A 19,677-nucleotide genomic window follows, 5' to 3' on the forward strand; every position below is an offset into this window, starting at 1 on the left:
TTGTTTGTATGTTAGTAAAATATTTAATAACATCTTTTATAAAGCATTTTCTTCACAACATTGCTATAAAGTAAAAATATTAATTTCTTCATTTTATAGATGAGGAAACTGAGACTTAGAGAGATTTGCCCATAAATGCTAGTTATTATTTATTCTGAGGAAGTCAAGATTTGAGTCTTTGTCTCTGGATTTCATATCCAGTACCATATTTATGCAGGTTGGTTATGCCAGCTCATTTCAGCTAGAGTAGCTGATGATATCCGTGAGTGCAACCCATGACTGTAAAGGAATGCTACCAATCTCATGCTTAGCTTTAGCTGACATATTCATGTCATAGAATCAAAGGTATCTGGAGTTGCTCATGCAAGAACTGTGCATCAGTAAAGTCTTCAGCTAGCTTCATCTATATTAAAATCACACGGGCTCTAACAACTGTGTGTGCTTTGCAGCACTAAGTCTATTGCTTAGATGGAGCCAAATGCCTCATCTCAAGTTTAGCATCATTTTTCTTAACAAGGTCAAAAGAGGGACCTAGGATGGTGAGAAGGGAGGAATGCATATAATGCAATCATCTTCAATTTATGAGTATAGCAACTAAATCAGTTTATGTATTTTCAGGAAACCCTGTAGCTAGATCAGTTGAACAGAAGTTGTGTTCCTTGAAATACTGGACCTGACTTGCACATTGATGTTAGCTCATGCTGAATCAACTTGGATTAAGCAATTTTGTGGGACCTCTTCAAGTATTCAGTAGATTTGGGAGTTTATTTGGATACAGATAATTTTTTGCCATTAGAAGTGGGTTTTGCTTTTCTGTTATGAATTTTAGAATATTTACAGTAGGATGAGAGGGGTTCCAGGATTGTTTGGTTTTGTTTGTTTGTTGTTATATTTTATTTTACTGGACAGGTGCTTTAAATTTGAACCAGACATAGACTAGTTTTTAATATATAGCAAATAAAAACACTATGCAACTCATAAGAATCATCCCTCTGTCATCCTGTTTTCATAGAATCGCCTTCAATTCACTAACAGATTGGAACTTGCCATGAATAATTTCTGAATTTCTATTTTCAAAATTTTTAGGGTATTTTTCACTTAGAAGATAGCATAGAATATCTTAGTTCACTATTTTAAATTCATTCTTTCTCTGATCTCAAATTATAGCAGATGTAGTACTGTATTTTTAGGGTTAGTTCAAGAAGGTAGGTCAAAATGTAGGCCCGAGTTCAAATTTGACCTCAGACTTACTAGCAGAGACCCTGTGCAAATCACTTAACCTCAATTCCTTAACTTAAAAACATGGGATAATAGTAGCCCATCCTTCCAGAATGTGAGGATAAAATGTGATAATATTTGCAAAGAACTTCACAAACCTTAAAGCACCACATAAAACAATTTGTCATTATTGTTGTTGTTATTTGCCCATCTTTGTGCTAAGTACTAGGAATATAAAGAAAGGCAAAAAAAAAAAACAACCCCCAAAACAAATCAGTTCCTTCTCTCAAGCAGCTCACAATCTAATGAAGGGGAAAGGGATTTAGAAATATCATTTACCTCTTTTGCAACCATCTCTGAACCCACAAATGTTACGGGAAAATGTTACAATCATTGTGCTAACTTGTTCTTTTCAGTTCAGATTTTGTCATTTACTATCCAACATGGGCAAATAACTTCCTCTTTCTGGGCCTTATGAGGAGTTTCCTCATCAGGAAAGTGATGAGGTTGGATTATATCTTCTCTTGGGTCCTTTTCTATAATTCTGTTACAATGTACAATGATTTGGTACCAAAATGAGAAAGGTAGCTATAAGTATTCTAGTAATTCAGAGGAAAGGAAAATAAAGCGGTTTTGAGAAGTTGTTAAAAAAATTGAGACAGGTTCAAATTTGAAGGATGGTAGGAGTTTGGAACAGGCAGAAAAATGCATTTCAAATGGGGAAAATTAGAGCATCAACAAAGGAGCCACAAGGAGATGCTCATGTTGTGATTAGAAGATAGGAGATTCAGGATGTATGGAGTTGTAAGGTGTACACTAGATTATGAACAAATTGTGAACACTGATGAGAAGGCACAAGGGCCAGGAAGTCCAAAAACTGTCCTAATAGATGGAAAAAATTTCAAGAAAGGAGGAAGGGAACAATCTTCACATTTTCCTCATTTGATCCAGTTTAACAATAAATCATCCTTTAAACTATTTTATGTACTGTCTGTACCTGCAAAATATGTAGTTGTAGTATCATCCTATTATTATTATTATTATTATTATTATTATCTACATCCAATAGAATATAAGCTTTCTGAGGACAGAGACTTTTTTCTTCTTTTAATTTCCTTTTCATAGATTAGTGGAGTCAGCAAAACCAGAGTTTAGATCCTCACTACTTGTCTGACACTGGGGAAATCATTTACCCTTTAGGCAACTCTCTAGGATTCATGTACTAAGTCATTGACAGGATGCCAATGTGTAGGTGGAAGGAGGTACCCATGATCAGAATCATAGACAATTTGCCAGTCTTCTTTGCTGCTGTTTGAATGTAGGAATTGGCACAATAGGCACTGGCTTTATAAATGTTTGTTGATGGATTTATTGGTGAATTAAAATTTGTTGAATTGGAAATTCCATTTTATGGACTCACGGTTGAATCATAGAACTTAGGTTTCTGGACTCCGGGGTCCAGGATCATTGACTGTCCTTAGATGTGGTTTAGCCATGCCAAGATTTTTTAAAATTTTATTTATTATTATTATTTTTATTTTTGCAAGACAGTGGGGTTAAATGGTTTGCCCAAGGCCACACAGCTAAGTAATTATTAAGTGTCTGAGGCCAGATTTGAACTCAGGTGCTCCTGACTCCAGGGCTGGTGCTCCATCCACTGTGCCACCTAGCCGCCCCCATGCCAAGCTACTGATAGCCCTTCCAGCAGACAGCTCCAGCCCCAACATCTGTCCTCCATCAGCCCTCATCCCAGAGCAGGCTCACTCGGGTACCATTCTGGTCCCTTTCAGCCCCGCCCACCAGGCCCCGCCCCCCCACCAGGCCCCGCCCCGCCCACCAGGCCCCGCCCCTACCAGGCCCCGCCCCTCTCTGGCTCTCCCTCCAGATTCCACCCAGGCTCCGCCCACCCTGGCTCCGCCCCCAGAAGGCTTCTCCTCCCCCTTTTCAGCTGGACGCTTTGCTCCGCCTCCCACCCCCTTCCTCCCGCCCCTGGGCCCCGCCCCCACCCTGCTTTCGGCCCTTCCCTCGGAGCTGATGAAATCGACCTGCAATTCCGGGCTGTCCTAAACAATGCCTGTTCCGCAGTGCCTCAGCCCCTCGCCTTCTCTTCCTTTTGACCACTTGCCCCCCAGACTCTTTGACTTAGATACCGGGTCTCCCAATACCGCGAGAGACTGCTTGTAAGGTTCCTGAAGGCCCCCCAAACAGAGCGGGAGAAACGAAAAACGAATCAGGAGCGACCGAGCACGACCTCCCCGAGGGTCGGGGTCCTTGCTCTGAGGACCGCGGGACCCAGCCGGCGAGCTCGAGCGCGCAGGCGCAGTGTCCCGGGAGGAGCCATGCCGACTGTCAGCGTGAAGCGCGACCTGCTCTTCCGAGCCCTGGGCCGGAGCTACAGTGAGTGCGGTGCGGTCCCGCGGCGGGTGGCCACGGCCACAGCGCGAGGAGGGCCGGAGTGGGGGTGGGAGCGGAATTAGCCGTGGGCTCGGCTGGACCCGAGCGGGGAGGGCTCGAGGCTCTTAATTTTGCCCGGCGTTTCCCGAAAGTTCGCTTTGGGCGGACCTAGAGAGTGCCCCGGGGCGGGGGGCCGGGCGGGGGCTTCTTCCTCACGTCCTTAATGTCCTTCTAGAATGTTTAGATGAGGCCCTCCCCACCCCCACCCGCTTCTTGAGCTGTAGGAGACTATAATTATATCGTTTCGTATAGATGCACGCATGTGCATACATACATGTAGATATATGTGTATGTGCATATATGAAGCACTACATAGTTATTGGTGTCTTTATAATTATATCGTTTTATATATGCATGCATATATGTATACGTGTCTCGTGAAACACTACATAGTTATAGGTGACTATATGATTTCATGTAGATGCACACATACATATGTATATGCGTATATATGTACATATTGTATATACAAAACATTACGTTAAGTTGTAGGTGACTTTATAATTATATCTTTTTATATATGCATGCATATATGTATATGTGTGTCTCATGTGAAACACTACATAGTTATAGGTGACTATATGATTTCATGTAGATGCACACATACACATGTATATGCGTATATATGTACATATTGTATATACAAAACATTACGTAGTTGTAGGTGACTTTATAATTATATCGTCTTATATATGCATGCATATATGTATCCGTGTGTCTTATATGAAACACTAGATAGTTATAGGTGACTATATGATTTCTTGTAGTTGCACACATACATATGTATATGTGTATATATGTATATATGCATATACAAAACATTACGTAGTTATAGGTGACTTTGTAATTATATCGTTTTATATATGCCTGCATATATGTGTATGTGTGTCTTATGTGAAGCACTACATAGTTATAGGTGACTATGATTTCGTGTAGATGCACACATATGTATATGTGCATGTATATGTCTATATGTATATATGAAACACTACATAGTTATAGGTGACTAATTATATCGATTCATATGCGTGCAATACATATACATATATATATATATGTATACATGTGTCTATATGAAACACTGCATAGTTATAGGTGACTAGTTATATGGTTTCATATAGATGCACATATGCATGTATGTGTGTTTATATATGAAGCACTACATAGTCGTGGGTGACTTTATACTTATGTCATTTCATGTATATGCATGCATATATGTGCATGCATGTGTGTGTCTATATATGAAACACTACATAGTTATGGTGACTTGATAATTATACAAATTCATACATATGCATACATGCACGTATGTACAATTATGTGTACATATGTGTGCATATATGCGAAGAACTACATAATTATAGGTGACTATATAGGTTCATATATGTATATGCACGTGCATGTACATACATGTTGAATACTACATAGCCACAGGTGGCTATACAGATTCATATATGTGTATACATATGTGTATGTATATATGTGCACATATATATCTATATATATATGTATATACGAAATTACTATATAGTTATAGGGGACTGTGACTATGCAGTTCCATAATTCACTACCATGGAGTATCATTGGGAAAAATGGGCTCAGGAATCACATGGATCATCATGGTGGGGAGAGTCAGCATCCTTAGGAAAATATTGGTCTTCAAGAGGATGACTTTTCTAGAGGTGGACAATGTGTAGTTTTCCCAGTATGCTCCAATTTGATGAATTCAGACCCTGGTATCCAACTGTAGATCTCTCTCTCTCTTTTTTTTTGCAAGGCAATGGGGTTAAGTGGCTTGCCCAAGGCCACAGGCTAGGTAATTATTAAGTGTCTGAGGCCGGATTTGAGCTCAGCAACTCCTGACTCCATGGCCAGACCTCTATCCACTGCGCCACCTAGCCACCCCTCGGACTGAAGATCTTGATGACCCCATTTGATGCTACCTATTTTCCAGTGTGTTGTTATTTATTTTTCATCTACCTTGGCAGGACAATTTGGTAGAGTGAATTTTACAGATTTTTTAAAAAATTATTTCAAAACATTGTTATCTGTAAATTGTAATGTTTGGAGATTAGGCTTGGAAATTCTAATTTGCCAGATACCTTCCTTTAATCCTTCTAAACTATTTACTTGCTCCACCTACCACATCTTTGGTATTCAATGAATTGTTGAACAATAGACTTGTGGTTATTAACATTTTAACAATGATTGCAAATATTGTCTTAGAATTGTGGCCAAGTCACTTAGCAGTAGTTCTTAAAAGGCAGGCGGCCTTTGAAACCAGGTTCAGGCTTCTCCATCCATGCTCTTTCCCCTGTGCCACATTGCCTTCACAGAGCTTGCAGAAGAAAGCTTGGCACGAGAGTCAGCAAAGATCAGCTCCATGACAAAGGTGCTTATGATTGCTCCCATTTTCCAGATGAAGAAACTGAGGTTAAGTGACTTACTCAAAGTCAGACAAATAGTAATTGTCTGAGAAAAAATTTTAACTTAAAGTCTTTATGATTCCAATCCTGGTACCCTGTTACTATGCACTATTTGTGATAGGTATCCTTTCTGATAGTCTTTAAGCTTTCATTTTTCTCCCTGGCAAATATTTTCTTGAAGTCACTGAGCATAGTTGTGTTTTCTGTTTTTGTCACCTCTCAGTCATTTGTGTTAGCATAGATGTGATCTTCTGTAGAAAGTAACCTTCCCCAAATCTGCTTCCTTCTAAGAGCTTTTATGGAGGATGTGTCCTCTTGTCTGTTCTCATGAGGATTTATGGAAATAAGAAATCTGGCATTTGGGTTAGTTGTTGCTGCTATCTTCTCAGACATTTTTTTTTCTTTTCTAAAACACTTTCCATGATATTTTCAATTTTGGGGGGGTAAATTTTCCTTCAGAATGTTTGAAAAGCAGCCCTGGATAGGTTCTTTTTGCAAGGCAAATGGGGTTAAGTGGCTTACCCAAGGCCACACAGCTAGGTATTTATTAAGTGTCTGAGGTCAGATTTGAGCTCAGGTACTCCTGACTCCAGGGCCCATGCTCTATCCACTGCGCCACCTAGCCACCCCCATTACCACCTAGCTGCCCCTGGATACTTTTAAAATTGGAGAGCCTCGAGCACACAATTAGCCAGGTCCCACCATTTTTTCCTGACTTTCTATTCCTGGTTTCATGTACATCAGTTCCATGAAAATTCAAATACAGTCATCCCGCTATTTTTATTTATATAAAGAGATCACTGTGAAAATCTGGCAAACCTTTTCCATTTCGTTGTTTCTGGTTTCCTCTCCACATGTCCTTGTGATGACCTGATTTAACTGGCTTTCATGCCAAGCTTTCTTTTTTGTAGGTTCTGTGAAGGGGCAGTGTGGCACAGGGAAAAGATAATGGATTTCTAAATCCCAGAATCTGGTTTCAAATGCTACCTTTAAAGGTTATTGTCTGTGTGACCTGGCCATGTCAGGGGATCTCTGAAATTGAGTTTCCTTATCTATAATGAAATGTTTGGGTTCGATGTTTTCCCTAAGTTCTAAATCTCTATGATCTTATGATCCTTTTCTTCTCAGTTGTGTTTGGCTGTTTAATGAGACAGTTTGATTAAATATATTGAGGAAATGATAATAGTCAATGATATCCCTTTTGTCCATTTCCCATTTTGGGGAGAGGGTTAATGTGGGGGGACTGCTTGACACTAATGTAATCCTAAATAATGTTATCCTCCTAGCTTTATAGTTTCTTTTGATTTGTTTTATTTTTTGTCTTTTGCTCTTAACTGGTGGTCTGACTGCATTACAGACTGCTGATTTTGAAGTGATTACATCATCTATAACTAATCAGTCCCTGCCTGTTAAAAATAAAGTCATTCATTATTTGTCATGTCCACCTTTCAGTTTTTTGATTCAAAAAAAGTATTTATGACTCGCAAGTGAAAAATTTCTGCATTTATACTTACAAGTCTTTTGCTTCCTTCATTTAACTGTATTTTCCCAATATAATTCTCTCTCTCACATCATTGAATATCAAAAGTGCATACCAATATGTGTACATATATGTGCATACATAATTTTTCTTAGGTTTAAGGCAATAAAAATATCTGTTAGTATTTTAATTTGTTTTAAACTGGTTAAAATTGATCAGCTTTTTTTTTCCCTTTTAGCTGATGAAGAATTTGATGAACTGTGCTTCGAATTTGGTTTGGAGCTTGATGAAATTGTATGTATTAGGAATGTTTTATCTTCAATTTTATGTTCTTTTGATAGTATGATGACAAAAACAGTAATATGCCTGCAATGTGGCATACCTATGAAACACAGTAATATTAGTAACAATATTTATGCTTATATAAGAGATAGGATGGTGTAATGAAAAGAGGGTTGCATTGGCAGATACCTGATTTGCTTCTCACCAGTTAGTATAGGGGCCAACCCTTTGTTTAAAGGAAAAACAAATGACACTCAATTCCCATATTAATATTTTTTTAGCAACTTTTTAATTTATTTTTTTATTCTCATTTTGTACAAATGTTTTTTTACATTAATAAAATATTCTTCTTTACAAGTAAACAAAATACCCCTCCTCCTCCCCCATGAATATAGATAGACTTGTTTGGGCGAAAAAAGTAAAGGGGAGAGAAAAAAATTAAAATAAAAAAATAATAATAGTAATAATTGTAGGTATGGCCAGGTGGCACAATGGGCGAAGCAACAGCCTTGGAGCCACAAGCACCCAAGTCCACATCCAGCCTCGTAAACCCAACAGTCACCCAGCCATATGACATGCAAGCCACCCGATCCCCACTGCCCTGCAAAAACCAAAAAAAAAAAGAAAGAAAGAAAAAAGACCCAAAATAAAATAAAATAGTAATAATAGTAGGGGTGGCTGGGTGACAGAGCATTGGCCCTTGAGCCAGGAGCAACTGGTCCAAATCCGGCCCCAGACACCCAAAGATCACCCTGCTATGTGGCCCCAGGCAGGCCATCCAGCCCTACTTGCCCTGCACCCTCCCCCAAATAATCATAACAAAAAATGTGCTTGAGTCTTTGTTCCAACACCAACAACTCTGTCATGGGTGGATCTCATTCTTTATGATAAGTCCATCACAAAAGTTATTTCCATATTTTTCCACCATTGCCATTGCTGTTCGCAACTCCCTCCTTTCTTATTTCTCCACTACCATGTACTCTATTTTCTCTCTCCTTTCACTCTGACTCTGCTGTAGGGTCGCTGAGTGGCGCAGCAGACAGATCCCTGGTCCTGGGGCCAAGAAGCCCTGAGCCCCCATACCACCCCTTAGGCCCAGAATCCACCTGGCCTTGTGGTCCTGGGCAGACCTTCCATTCCCAGCCCCTTGCAAGAAGAAAGAAAATGTGTTATATCTGGCCACTCTACCCCCATGGTCCATCCTCTCCTCCATCACTCATATCCCCCCCTTCCCCCATCACCCTCTCTCCTTACTCCAGATGCCTATACCCCATTGAGTATATATGCTGTTTCCCCTCCTAGCCACCTCTGATGAGAGTGAAGATTCCCTCATTCCCCCTCACCTTCCCCCCTTCCATATCATTGCAATAGCTCATTGTAATGAAAAAAAATCTTATGTGAAATATCTTGGACTATTCCCCCTCTCCTTTTTCTTTCTCCCATTCCATTTCCCTTTTTTTCTATTGACTCCATTTTTACACCATATTTTATCTTCGAGTTCAGCTTTCTCCTGTGCTTCAACTCTAAAAGCTCCTTCTACCTGCTCTATTAACTGAGAAGGTTCATATGAGTATTATCACTGTCATTTTTCCATGCAGGAATACATGCAGTTCATCATCATTAATTCCCTCATATTTCCCCCCTCTCCTCCAATCTCCATGCTTCACCTGAGTCCTGTATCTGAAGACCAAACATTCTGTTCAGCTCTGGCCATTCCAAAAGGAACCTTTGAAATTCCCCTGGTTCATTGAAAGTCCATCTTTTTCCCTGGAAGAGGACCTTCAGCCTTGCTGGGTAGTTCATTCTTGGCTGCATTCTAAGCTCTCTTGCCTTCCGGTATATTGTATCCCAAGCCCTACGAGCTTTTAATGTAGTTGCTGCTAAGTCCTGTGTGATCCTGACTGCAGCTCCACGATATTTGAACTGTGTCCTTCTGGCTGCTTGTAATATTTTCTCTTTCACTTGGGAGTTCTGGAACTTGGCTATAATATTCCTGGGGGTTGGTTTTTTGGGATCTCTTTCTCTGGGGGATTGGTGGATTCTCTCCATTTCTATTTTGCCCTCTGCTTCTAGAATATCAGGGCAATTTTCCTGTACTAATTCTTTGAAAATGATGTCAAGGCTCTTTTCCTGATCATGACTTTCAGGTATTCCAATAATTTTTAAATTATCTTTCCTAAGTCTGTTTTCCATATCAGTTGTTTTTTCAATGAGATATTTCACATTTTCTTCTAATTTTTCATTTTTTTGGTTTTGAAATATTGATTCCTGATTTCTGTTAAATTCATCAATCTCCCTGAATTCTATTCTTTGTCTGAAGGATTTGTTCTCCTCAGAGAGTTTTCTTATCTCTTTTTCCATCTGGCCAATTTTGCTTTTTAAAGCATTCTTCTCCTCAATAACTTTTTGAACTGTTCTATCCATTTGACCTAAGCTGATTTTTAGCATGCTGTTTTCTTCAGCATTTTTTTGGATTTCCTTGACTAAGCTGCTGACTTCATTTTCATGTTTTTCCTGCATCTCCTTTCTTTTCCCAGTTTTTCTTCCAACTCCCTCATTTGATTTTCAAAGTCTTTTTTGAGCTCTATCATAGCCTGAGCCCAATTTCTGTTTTTCTTGGAGTCTTTAGATGCAGGAGCTTGTGCTTCCTCATCTTCAGACTGAGTATTTTGGTCCTTCTTGGGCTCATTTGCAAAATATTTCTCAATAGTCTTCTTTTTGTTTCTCTGCTTGCTCTCATTTTCCCAGCCTGGGCCTGGTTTGGGGTGTTTCTTGAGCTTTTGGGACACTCCCACAAGGGTCTCAGTGTATGAGGTTCTGTCCTCCCTCCTGGTCTGTGAATGACCATAAGTGCCCCCCTCTGCCAAGGGGCTGATGTGGGGGGGCCTTGCTGCTCTTCCAGGGGGGCCTAGACTGTGGTCAGGATCTGAATGTGGTCAGAGCCCCAGAGTCCTGTTCCAGGGGCAGAGGACAGAGCTTTGCAGTCTCTCTTCACTCCGCTCCCTCAACTCAATGGGCTCATGCCCTGGGGGCTCCTGCTTACCAGCTCCACCTGCTTCTGTTTCCTGGATCAGGGCTGCAGTGGTCATGCTTCTAGCTGTGTGCCCTGAGGGCTGGGCTCCACGTGCTTGCTCTGGCAGAGGTCCCCCGCTGTTTCCCCACTTTGTGCCCGGTGCTCTGCTGGGTGCAGCTCAGGAGACTCCCCACGCTGCTGTGAGCCTCGGCTCCCAGCGCCCTGGGGCTGCCTCCAGGAGGCTGAAGTTCTTTGGCTCTGGTGGGCCACCCCTCTGGTGGGCTGCCTCTCCTGCCCCGGGGAGCAGAGCCTTTCTGCTCTTTTCCAGGTTACCTTGAGTAGGAGAACTGCCTCACTGGGTACCTTTGTGGGTTCTGTCTCTTGAAAGTTTAGTTAGAGTCCTTAGCTGATGAATTTTATCAGAGAGCTAAGACTGGATCCCTTCTTGTTGCCATCTTGGCTCCTCCCTCAATTCCCATATTATAAAATAGGTTATTCTTTTAATGTAATTTAACAAATTAGAGTACAGTATTTAAAAATATAGTACAACATATTGTTAATTTGTTGTTTTCAAAGTTAGGATGCAGCTGTAGGGAATTTGAGATCACTCCTTGCTGTAGAATTGCCTGGTGTTCCTTCCTTAGGTAAGCCAGGATGCCGAACTGGAGCCAGATCTTCCTGACTCTCTGTTGACATGTGATAGTCCTGCTCAATCAGCCAACAGTCGAATCTCTATTAAAATCTGGAGATCAGAAATGATCATTGATGAGGCTCTAAAAATTTTGTATGGAATTCAACAAATAGGTGCAAAGCCTTATATTGGTTGTATTTAAACTGTGCCTCAACCAGCAAGTTTCGTGAATAGATCAGAATTTCCAGTTTTTGTCAAAACGTTTTCTTAGTTGCTTTTGATGAAAGTTTTTCTTAAATGATATATGTTTATTGCCTCATTAAACAGAAATATACTGAATATAATTGAATGTTTTGTGATGATTTAGGCCTGTTGTTATAAACAGCTTCTGATTTACTGTAATGCAATATCTCTCTTAGTTGGAGAGGGAGAGGGCTTTTGACCCCTGCATTTCTGTTTTCTTCCAATTGCTGTTTCTTCTCTCTTGACCCATGGGGTTGTTTTAAGATGCTCCTTCTCTTTTTTTTCATTGATTTTGCTTACAATTTGTAAATCACTGCCATTCTTCAGTCAACTTTTTCCCATATTCTCATTTTGTTTTGTTTGTTTCTTAACTCTCCCATGCCTTTGCTGATTCTCACCTTGGTGCCCTTGGTGCCCACCTGCCTTGGGTATTTTTTATAGTCATTGACAGTGAAAATATTTTGGTTAATGATTTTCATAGTGATTTTAAATGATTTTAATAGTGTCATGTAATTTTTGGAGTATTCTTGGCTATTTTAATTGATACTCATATTTAAAGACTTTCAGGGATGTGTGAATTTATGACTAGTTGAGTTGATGAATGCCATATTTCTCAGATCTCTCCATTTTTCTAGTCTTCTCATAGATACTAATCTTGTTATAATAACCTCTTAGATCCTTCATATTACCATTAGATTAATCTTTTTCATGCATAGTTCTAGTTATAGCCCTTATAGATGTAATACTTTCACTGGTTCTTTTTTTTTTTAATATAAGTAATTTTTAAACTTTTGCCTCAAAGTCTTCCAAAGCCTGGCTATTCTACTATTAATATTCTATTATTCCAGCTTTATTTTATATTACTATCCTCTGCATACTGGAGACTTCAAATATGTTGGACTGCTCACTATCCTGTAAACACATCCTGTGTTTTCTGTATCCAGACCTGGAATGCCCTCCTTCCTTCTCTATATTTGTTGACTTCCTCACCATATTTTAAAGTCCAATTCGAAGAAAGCTTTCATGATCCACTCACTGGGCAATGGTCCCCATTGGAATAGCATTTTGTTCATACCTTTACAATTTACTTTTGTACTGTAATTGTATAGGTGTCTAGCACAGTCTGCAGTACTATAAGCTCTATGAGACGTAGATCATTTTTTTTATTTAAACTTTGTAGTTCCACAATATTTACCAAGATATCCATGCACAACATGTTAGTTGAAGTAAATTTGTTGACTTGGATAAGGGAGTATATATATGTTGATCTAGCTGAGAATATTTGAGTACCCATGAAATGTTTGCTGCTCTATTGAACATAGACTGGCATAATTCCTTTCCTGGGATACTTGACATAGTGCTTTATAAAGAATCTTAGATTTATTTAGTCGCATTTTATGGATGTAGTTTTTGTGTTGTGTGCTTTTAGACTTCTGAAAAGGAAATTATAAGCAAAGAACAAGGAGATGAAAAGGCAGAGGGTGCCTCTGATGTCATTCTCTACAAAATTGATGTCCCTGCCAACAGATATGATCTCCTTTGTCTGGAAGGATTGGTTCGAGGACTTCAGGTTTTTAAAGAGAGGTAAGCTAACATTTTTATCACTAAATGTTCTAAAATGCTATGCTATCTTTGTTGGTGGATGTCATATTGTTTTATTATTGTTAGCTGCATTTATGCTTTGGAAAAATCATGATAATTTTAAAATGTTAAGGTTTTTGGTATATTCAGAAGCTTTTGGTGAGTGGAAATTAATATACATACACATTTTCTCTATAGTAAAGGCTGATACAGTTTTAACCTTCTGGAAATTTGTCTTTATATCAGATGTTTTCAGTATCTTTTAAATGATTATGTTTCATGAAAATGAAGTTTAAAAACATTTTTACTTCAAAGAGACATGATTTACATTAATGATCTGAATGAAACATTTCTTTTTAAGGAAAATATTTTTAGTTTTGGAATTTTTTTGCATTTAATACATGGGGTAGAGAACTATTTCTTCTAAAGACATATACACTCTTAGTACATTTTTATACCATATAAATGTATCTTTTCATGTGTGATGTTCTCCTGTGCTCTGTCCTAGGTCCTCGATCTCATCTGATCTCATCGATTCAATTATGCAGATGATGGTCATAGCTATATATTCATCCCTAATCTGTTTCCTGAACTATAGCTTCCCATTACCAATTGCCTGTGGGAGCTGATTAAATGCTTGAAAAGTTTTGGGTTGGTTTTTTTTTTTTGCAAGGCAATGGGGTTAAGTGGCTTTCCCAAGGCCACACAGCTGGGTAATTATTAAGTGTCTGATGTCCCATTTGAACTCAGGTACTCCTGACTCCAGGGCCGGTGCTCTATCCACTGTGCCACTTAGCCACCCCTGAAAAGTTTAATTGAAATGTTGGATGTTTCCAGCTGTATGTGTTATCAACATCTCAAAACTCACAGTGTCTAAAAAGGGAACTCATTCTCTTCTCTTAAGCCTACCCTACTTGCAAACTGCATGTCTATAGTGGGTATCAATATGCTTCTAGAGCGGCAAATTCACCCCTTCTCTCCTTTCTCTTGCCTGCCATAGCCAATCAGTTGGCAGATCTTGTTGAGAGTTTCCTTCTGTTTCTTTACTCTATCCCCTTTCTCATGGCTGTTGTATGTTCTGTTATAGTAGCTACTTAATTAAACCTACTGAGGTGGATTCTCCTTTCCAACCCATTCTCCACATTTATGCCAATTTTATATTGCTAAGCCACAGGTACATCTGACCATGGATGACCCCATTTTTTAAAAAGTCAAAAACCCTTATTGGTTCCCTACTGTCTCTAGGATGGAATAAAAACTTCTTTACTTGTCACTGAAAGCCTTCCCAATCTGGTTCTCATCTACAGGATTTATTTCATATTATTTCCTTTTACCTACTCTGTTGTAACCAAAGTGGCCCTCTTCTCTGAAAGCAGCTTCACATTTCTTGACCCCAGGTCTTTGCTGGAATGGTCTTTCCCATCTTCAGTGGATAGATTTTCTTTTCTTTCTTAGAAGCCTTAGCTTTCTTCAAGTCACAGCTTAGGTACTGCCTCCTAATCAAAGCCTTTCTTCAACTGTCCACTTGATAGGGTTCTCATCAAATTAGCTCATATTTATCCTTCTACATAAATAGAATCTCCAGTAGACTATATGGTCCTTAAGGACAAAAACTTTTTGTAGTTGTCTTCTTTTTCTAATTAATTCTCACAATACTGCATTAAGATATGCCTTTGAGATATTAAACAGATATTACCAGACTACTTAGAGGGAATAACTTTTAACAGATGGAGAAATTAAGACATGAGAAAGTAAGTGATTTGACAAAATCAAATCGCAGATGAGAACAAGACCACCTTAAAATCTAAAACTAATCCCCATCTTTTGTAGAATATTTAGATTATGCATATGGCCATAATATAATGTAGCCTAGCTTAGTAATTAAGAAAACAAAACAAAACTTGAGGATCTTTTAGAGAATATTTAGACTACATATATGGCATATATATATGTGTGTGTGTGTGTGTGTGTGTGTGTGTGTGTGTGTGTATGTAATATAACATGTATATACAAGTTTATGAATTAAGAGAGTAAGTAAAAATGGTAAAATAATCAGCTAAGGAAACTTAGAAATGGAGATTGTTAGCTAAGAAATTTATAGTTTTCATATGCATATCTAAAGTCACTTTCAGTTCTAAACTTTGTCCTTATACAGTATGATATATTCTTATGTCCTGACATGTTTGGACCTATTATAAATGAACTTGCTTTTGTTCTACTTTAGGATAAACACTCCAAGATACAAACGGATAAAACCTAATAATGGACAGATCCAGAGACTGATTTTAACTGAAGAGGTATCAAGGCTTACTTTTTGTTTCTCAGTTCATCAAGTACCTTTCTTTCAAGCTTGATAAGCCAGGTGAAAAAAAGAAAGGAATAAGAACCTACCTTTCTTATTCTATCAAATGTGGATGTTTGCTAATCATTCAGTGTAATTTATATGCTTAAAGTTAACATATTGCTGTATCCATGAATAAAATGTAAGTGATGTGCCCTTCCTCCAAAAGTGACTTTAGAAATACAGTATTTCAGGGGGAAAAATTGAGGTTTAGTGCCTCAAACATGAAACTTACATAAAACTGAAAAAAAAGACTGTTTTCTATTAAAGTTGTTTTTAGAAATCATTAACTATTGGCAAAAATTTTCTTTTTCCAGATTGCATTTTTATCTAGAAAATTTTTTTTATTTCAATACCATCTGGTGGACACTAAGTACTTTTTAGTTAGTTTCTTGAAATGTAAATTTATAAAGCTTAAGAATATAATCAGACCTCTAATATGAATTTTTACCACAAAATATTTTGTCTCATTTCTTCTGATTTCATAAATTTCAGACTGCCCAAGTCCGTCCTTATGCTGTAGCAGCAGTTCTTCGAAACATAAAATTTTCCAGAGCTCGCTATGACAGCTTCATTGAACTTCAGGAGAAATTACATCAGAACATCTGCAGGTTTGTTCTCAGAAACGAACTTTAGAATAGATGGTAATGATTCCTTTCAATACCTTAAGGAATTGTGGGGTTTTTTTTCTTAGTTCTTACTCCGCAGATGGAAATTTCAATCTCTCCTTCCCTTTGTTGTTGTCTTTTGAATTGTTGAGGCTGAAAGAAATCCCCATTTAGTGGTCAGCCTTCTGCTAATGAACCTCTTCCAATTTAGGTAGTGTAGTCATTGGATTATGTAAATATAAGCGATTGCCAGACTGATGCCATGTCTTGCCAGGATAGAGCTGTCTGTGCTTTGTTGGCAGTATTTTTTTAGATTTTATTAACAAATTTACTAATATCTAATACTTAGAATGTGTATGCTTTTGAGTCATTTTAGAATTGAGTTAAAACAAAGGATGTTAAAAGAAATTTAAGTTAATTTCTTTTTTATTTTACAAAAAGTCACCAATTCCTTAAATTCAGTATCTATAATTATGTTAAGTGTTATGTCCTGTTATGTTATGTTAGGTCCTATGAACCTCTTTCCAAGCTTACTCCCCTTATACTCTATACTCTTCCTTCTGCTCTTCCTCACATATGATATACACAGACAGTAAAAGCCTGGAAACTTTTTAATGATTTCTTTTATTGGGTAGTTTTAATTATTGGGGCATGCCACTGCCAACAATTACCTGTTGCCCATAGGGTTACTCTTGCTATTATTCTCCACCACTTAGTCATTTTTTTCTTCAGCAAAATGGCATTTATTCCACCAAAGAATAACAGAATTACATCTTTTTGTGGAATATACTCTTGAGATTCCAGATAATAGTCAAAGTTACTTTACATAAAAATAGAAACTTTTTATTAATTTGCCAGAATTCTAGTTGGGTAAAATGAGAACTTAAAAGTTAACTTTAATGTGTAGAAAGGAATGTATTTTCCTACATACACACATACATGACTTTGTAAAGGCTAATCTTTGGCAGTTCTTTTTTTGATCATTTAATAATAGTAATTAAAGTTAGCATTTACATTAGCACTGGGAGGTATGCTATGTCTCCTTTTTATAGGTGAGAAAATTGAGGCAGGCCTCAGGAAAGTATTTGCCCATGGTCATTTGGCTAGTAAATTTCTGAGACTGGATTTGGATTCAGTTCTTCTGATTCTAGGCCCAGTGTGCTATCTACCGCATCACCGTGCTGTCCTTAATTATTGGACATTCTTTGTGGTAACAAAGTCAATCAAAAAGCATTTATTAAGTATATATTTACATTCGAGACACATGAAATAGTCTGTACTCTCAAGGAGCCTACATTTTCATTTACATATACATTTAATACACACATTTATATAAACAAACGCACTTATGTATGTGCATATGTACATTTACATAGCTACATGCAACATCTTTACTATATACACTTGTATTTAAAGTTAATACAAGGTGACTGAGGCAGGAAGGGCGCTAGAGTCTCTGGGGGCAGAAGAAGGGGGGGCTACATTTCATATTTGGGAGATGACCAGGACTAAGAGTGCTATATGTAAGGGAAGGCCAATTTGACCAGACTGTAGGGGGTGAGAAGGGAAGTAATTTACAAAGAGGTTGGAAAGGAAGCTTAGAGCCAGGTTTTGAGGAGATTTTTTTTTTTTTTTTTTTTTTTTTTTTTTTTTTTTTAGTTTTTGCAAGGCAATGGGGTTAAGTGGCTTGCCCAAGGCCATACAGCTAGGTAATTATTAAGTGTCTGAGGCCGGATTTGAACTCAGGTACTCCTGACTCCAAGGCCATTGCTCTATCCACTGCACCACCTAGCTGCCCCCTTGAGGAGATTTTTAAAGCCAAACGGGAATTTATAGTTTATCACAAAGACAATAGGGAGTCACTGGTTATTGAGTAGGGGGCTCATATATGTAGTATGTATACTTAATACTGTACTTAATGAAAGTCCTTTCTGCAGCTGTGTGGAAAACAGATCTGAGGCAGTTAGGAGACCTTGAAATAAATGAGGTGAGAAGTGATTTGAGCTTGAACTGAGGTGATAACTGCATGATGTTAAGGGCCCAGAAGTGAAAGATGGAGTATATTCAGAAAGGACCAGATTGGGCAACAGATTGGATATGTGGGGTAAGGTACAGAGAAGAGGCAAGGATAACACTTAAGATTACAAACCTAGGAAGCTAGAAAGATAGTACTAAGAGGTACCTACAATCAGCATGCATACCTTCAGGAATAGGACAACTTTGAGGGAAGATAAAGAGTTTTGTTTTAGATATGTGAAATTTTTGTTATTTGTGAGACAGTTTGAGGTGTCCACTGGACAATTGGTGTTTGGGGGATAGAGCTCAGGAAAGAGATTGGCTTTGTACATAATTGCTTAGAGATAATTAAGCCATTGGAGCTAATGATATTACCAAGTGAGAGAAGGTAGATGAGAGAACTCAGGAAAAAGCTGTAGGTGGATCCAAAGTTAAGGGGTCTGATAGTGGATGATGAGATAATAATTCGGGGTTAGACAGCTAAGAAAAGAAGTTGAAAGGAGTAATGTTATGAAAACCCCATGAAGAGATAGTATCTCAGACTTCCCCTTTGACAAGCTTCCATATAACTGTGGAGTGCGCCACCTTCTTCTTAGTCCTTTAGGCTCACAACCTAGGACATCACTTTAACTTCTCACTCCTACTCACCATATCCAGGCTCTTGCCTAGTCTTGTTCATTTTACCTTTCTCACCCTCTTTTCCTTTATCACTACCACTCCCCCCCCCCCCAGGTCCCCCATCACCTGATGCCTGGTCTCTCCCACTTATCTGTCAAGTTAAGCTTCCTAAAGAGTGGTTCTTTCTCTCTTTCACCTCTAGGATCAAATACAAAATCTGTCATTTAGTATTCAAAATTCTTCATAACCTCACCCAAACTACCTTTCCAGGCTTGTTTCACCTTATGCAACCTCACCATATCCCTTCCCTGTACTCTTTAGTCTGGTAATGCTGGCATTCTTGTTCCATATGTCACTCAGCTCCAAGTATGCTCTCAGACCTGGAATGTTTTCCCCTCCTCATTTCCCCCTGGTTTTTTCTTCAAGTCCTAACTTAATCCATAGGTAGCCTTTCCAATCACTCAATTCTAGTGACTTTCCTCCATTAATTAATTAATTCCTGTTTATCCCATATTTGTCTATACATATTTGCTTGTTTCTCCTATGCCTTCCATGAGGATAAGGGCTCCTTTTGCCTTTCTTTCGTTCCCTAGTCCTTAGGGCAGTCCCTGGCACTTATTCTTTCCTTAATAAATGCTTATTCACTGACTGATGGATGAGTAGGGAAGATAAAACACTCAATTGCATGGAAATGGGCAAATAGAATGGATCATATATTCATACTGCATTTTAGAAGTCATGGTAGAAAAGTTCCCCAATTACATAG

General features: G+C 38.5%; 1 protein-coding gene across 2 annotated transcripts in view; it reads left to right on the plus strand.

The window, feature by feature from the left end:
* Window positions 1–3,511: 3,511 nt before the first annotated feature.
* The window catches only part of FARSB (phenylalanyl-tRNA synthetase subunit beta), an 86,701-nt gene continuing 70,535 nt past the window's right edge, over window positions 3,512–19,677 (plus strand). Inside the window, exons 1-5 of one of the 2 annotated variants that reach the window (XM_074191271.1) lie at window positions 3,512–3,615; window positions 7,817–7,872; window positions 13,177–13,331; window positions 15,553–15,625; window positions 16,165–16,280. In XM_074191271.1, the coding sequence (XP_074047372.1) occupies window positions 3,558–3,615; window positions 7,817–7,872; window positions 13,177–13,331; window positions 15,553–15,625; window positions 16,165–16,280 (458 nt within the window). In that variant the 5' untranslated portion in view covers window positions 3,512–3,557. Of the gene's footprint in view, window positions 3,625–7,816; window positions 7,873–13,176; window positions 13,332–15,552; window positions 15,626–16,164; window positions 16,281–19,677 lie in introns of both variants that reach the window. The other variant, XM_074191270.1, reaches the window with a different exon arrangement.

Source organism: Macrotis lagotis, chromosome 6 (assembly GCF_037893015.1).
Source record: "Macrotis lagotis isolate mMagLag1 chromosome 6, bilby.v1.9.chrom.fasta, whole genome shotgun sequence".
NCBI classification, from domain to species: domain Eukaryota; kingdom Metazoa; phylum Chordata; class Mammalia; order Peramelemorphia; family Peramelidae; genus Macrotis; species Macrotis lagotis.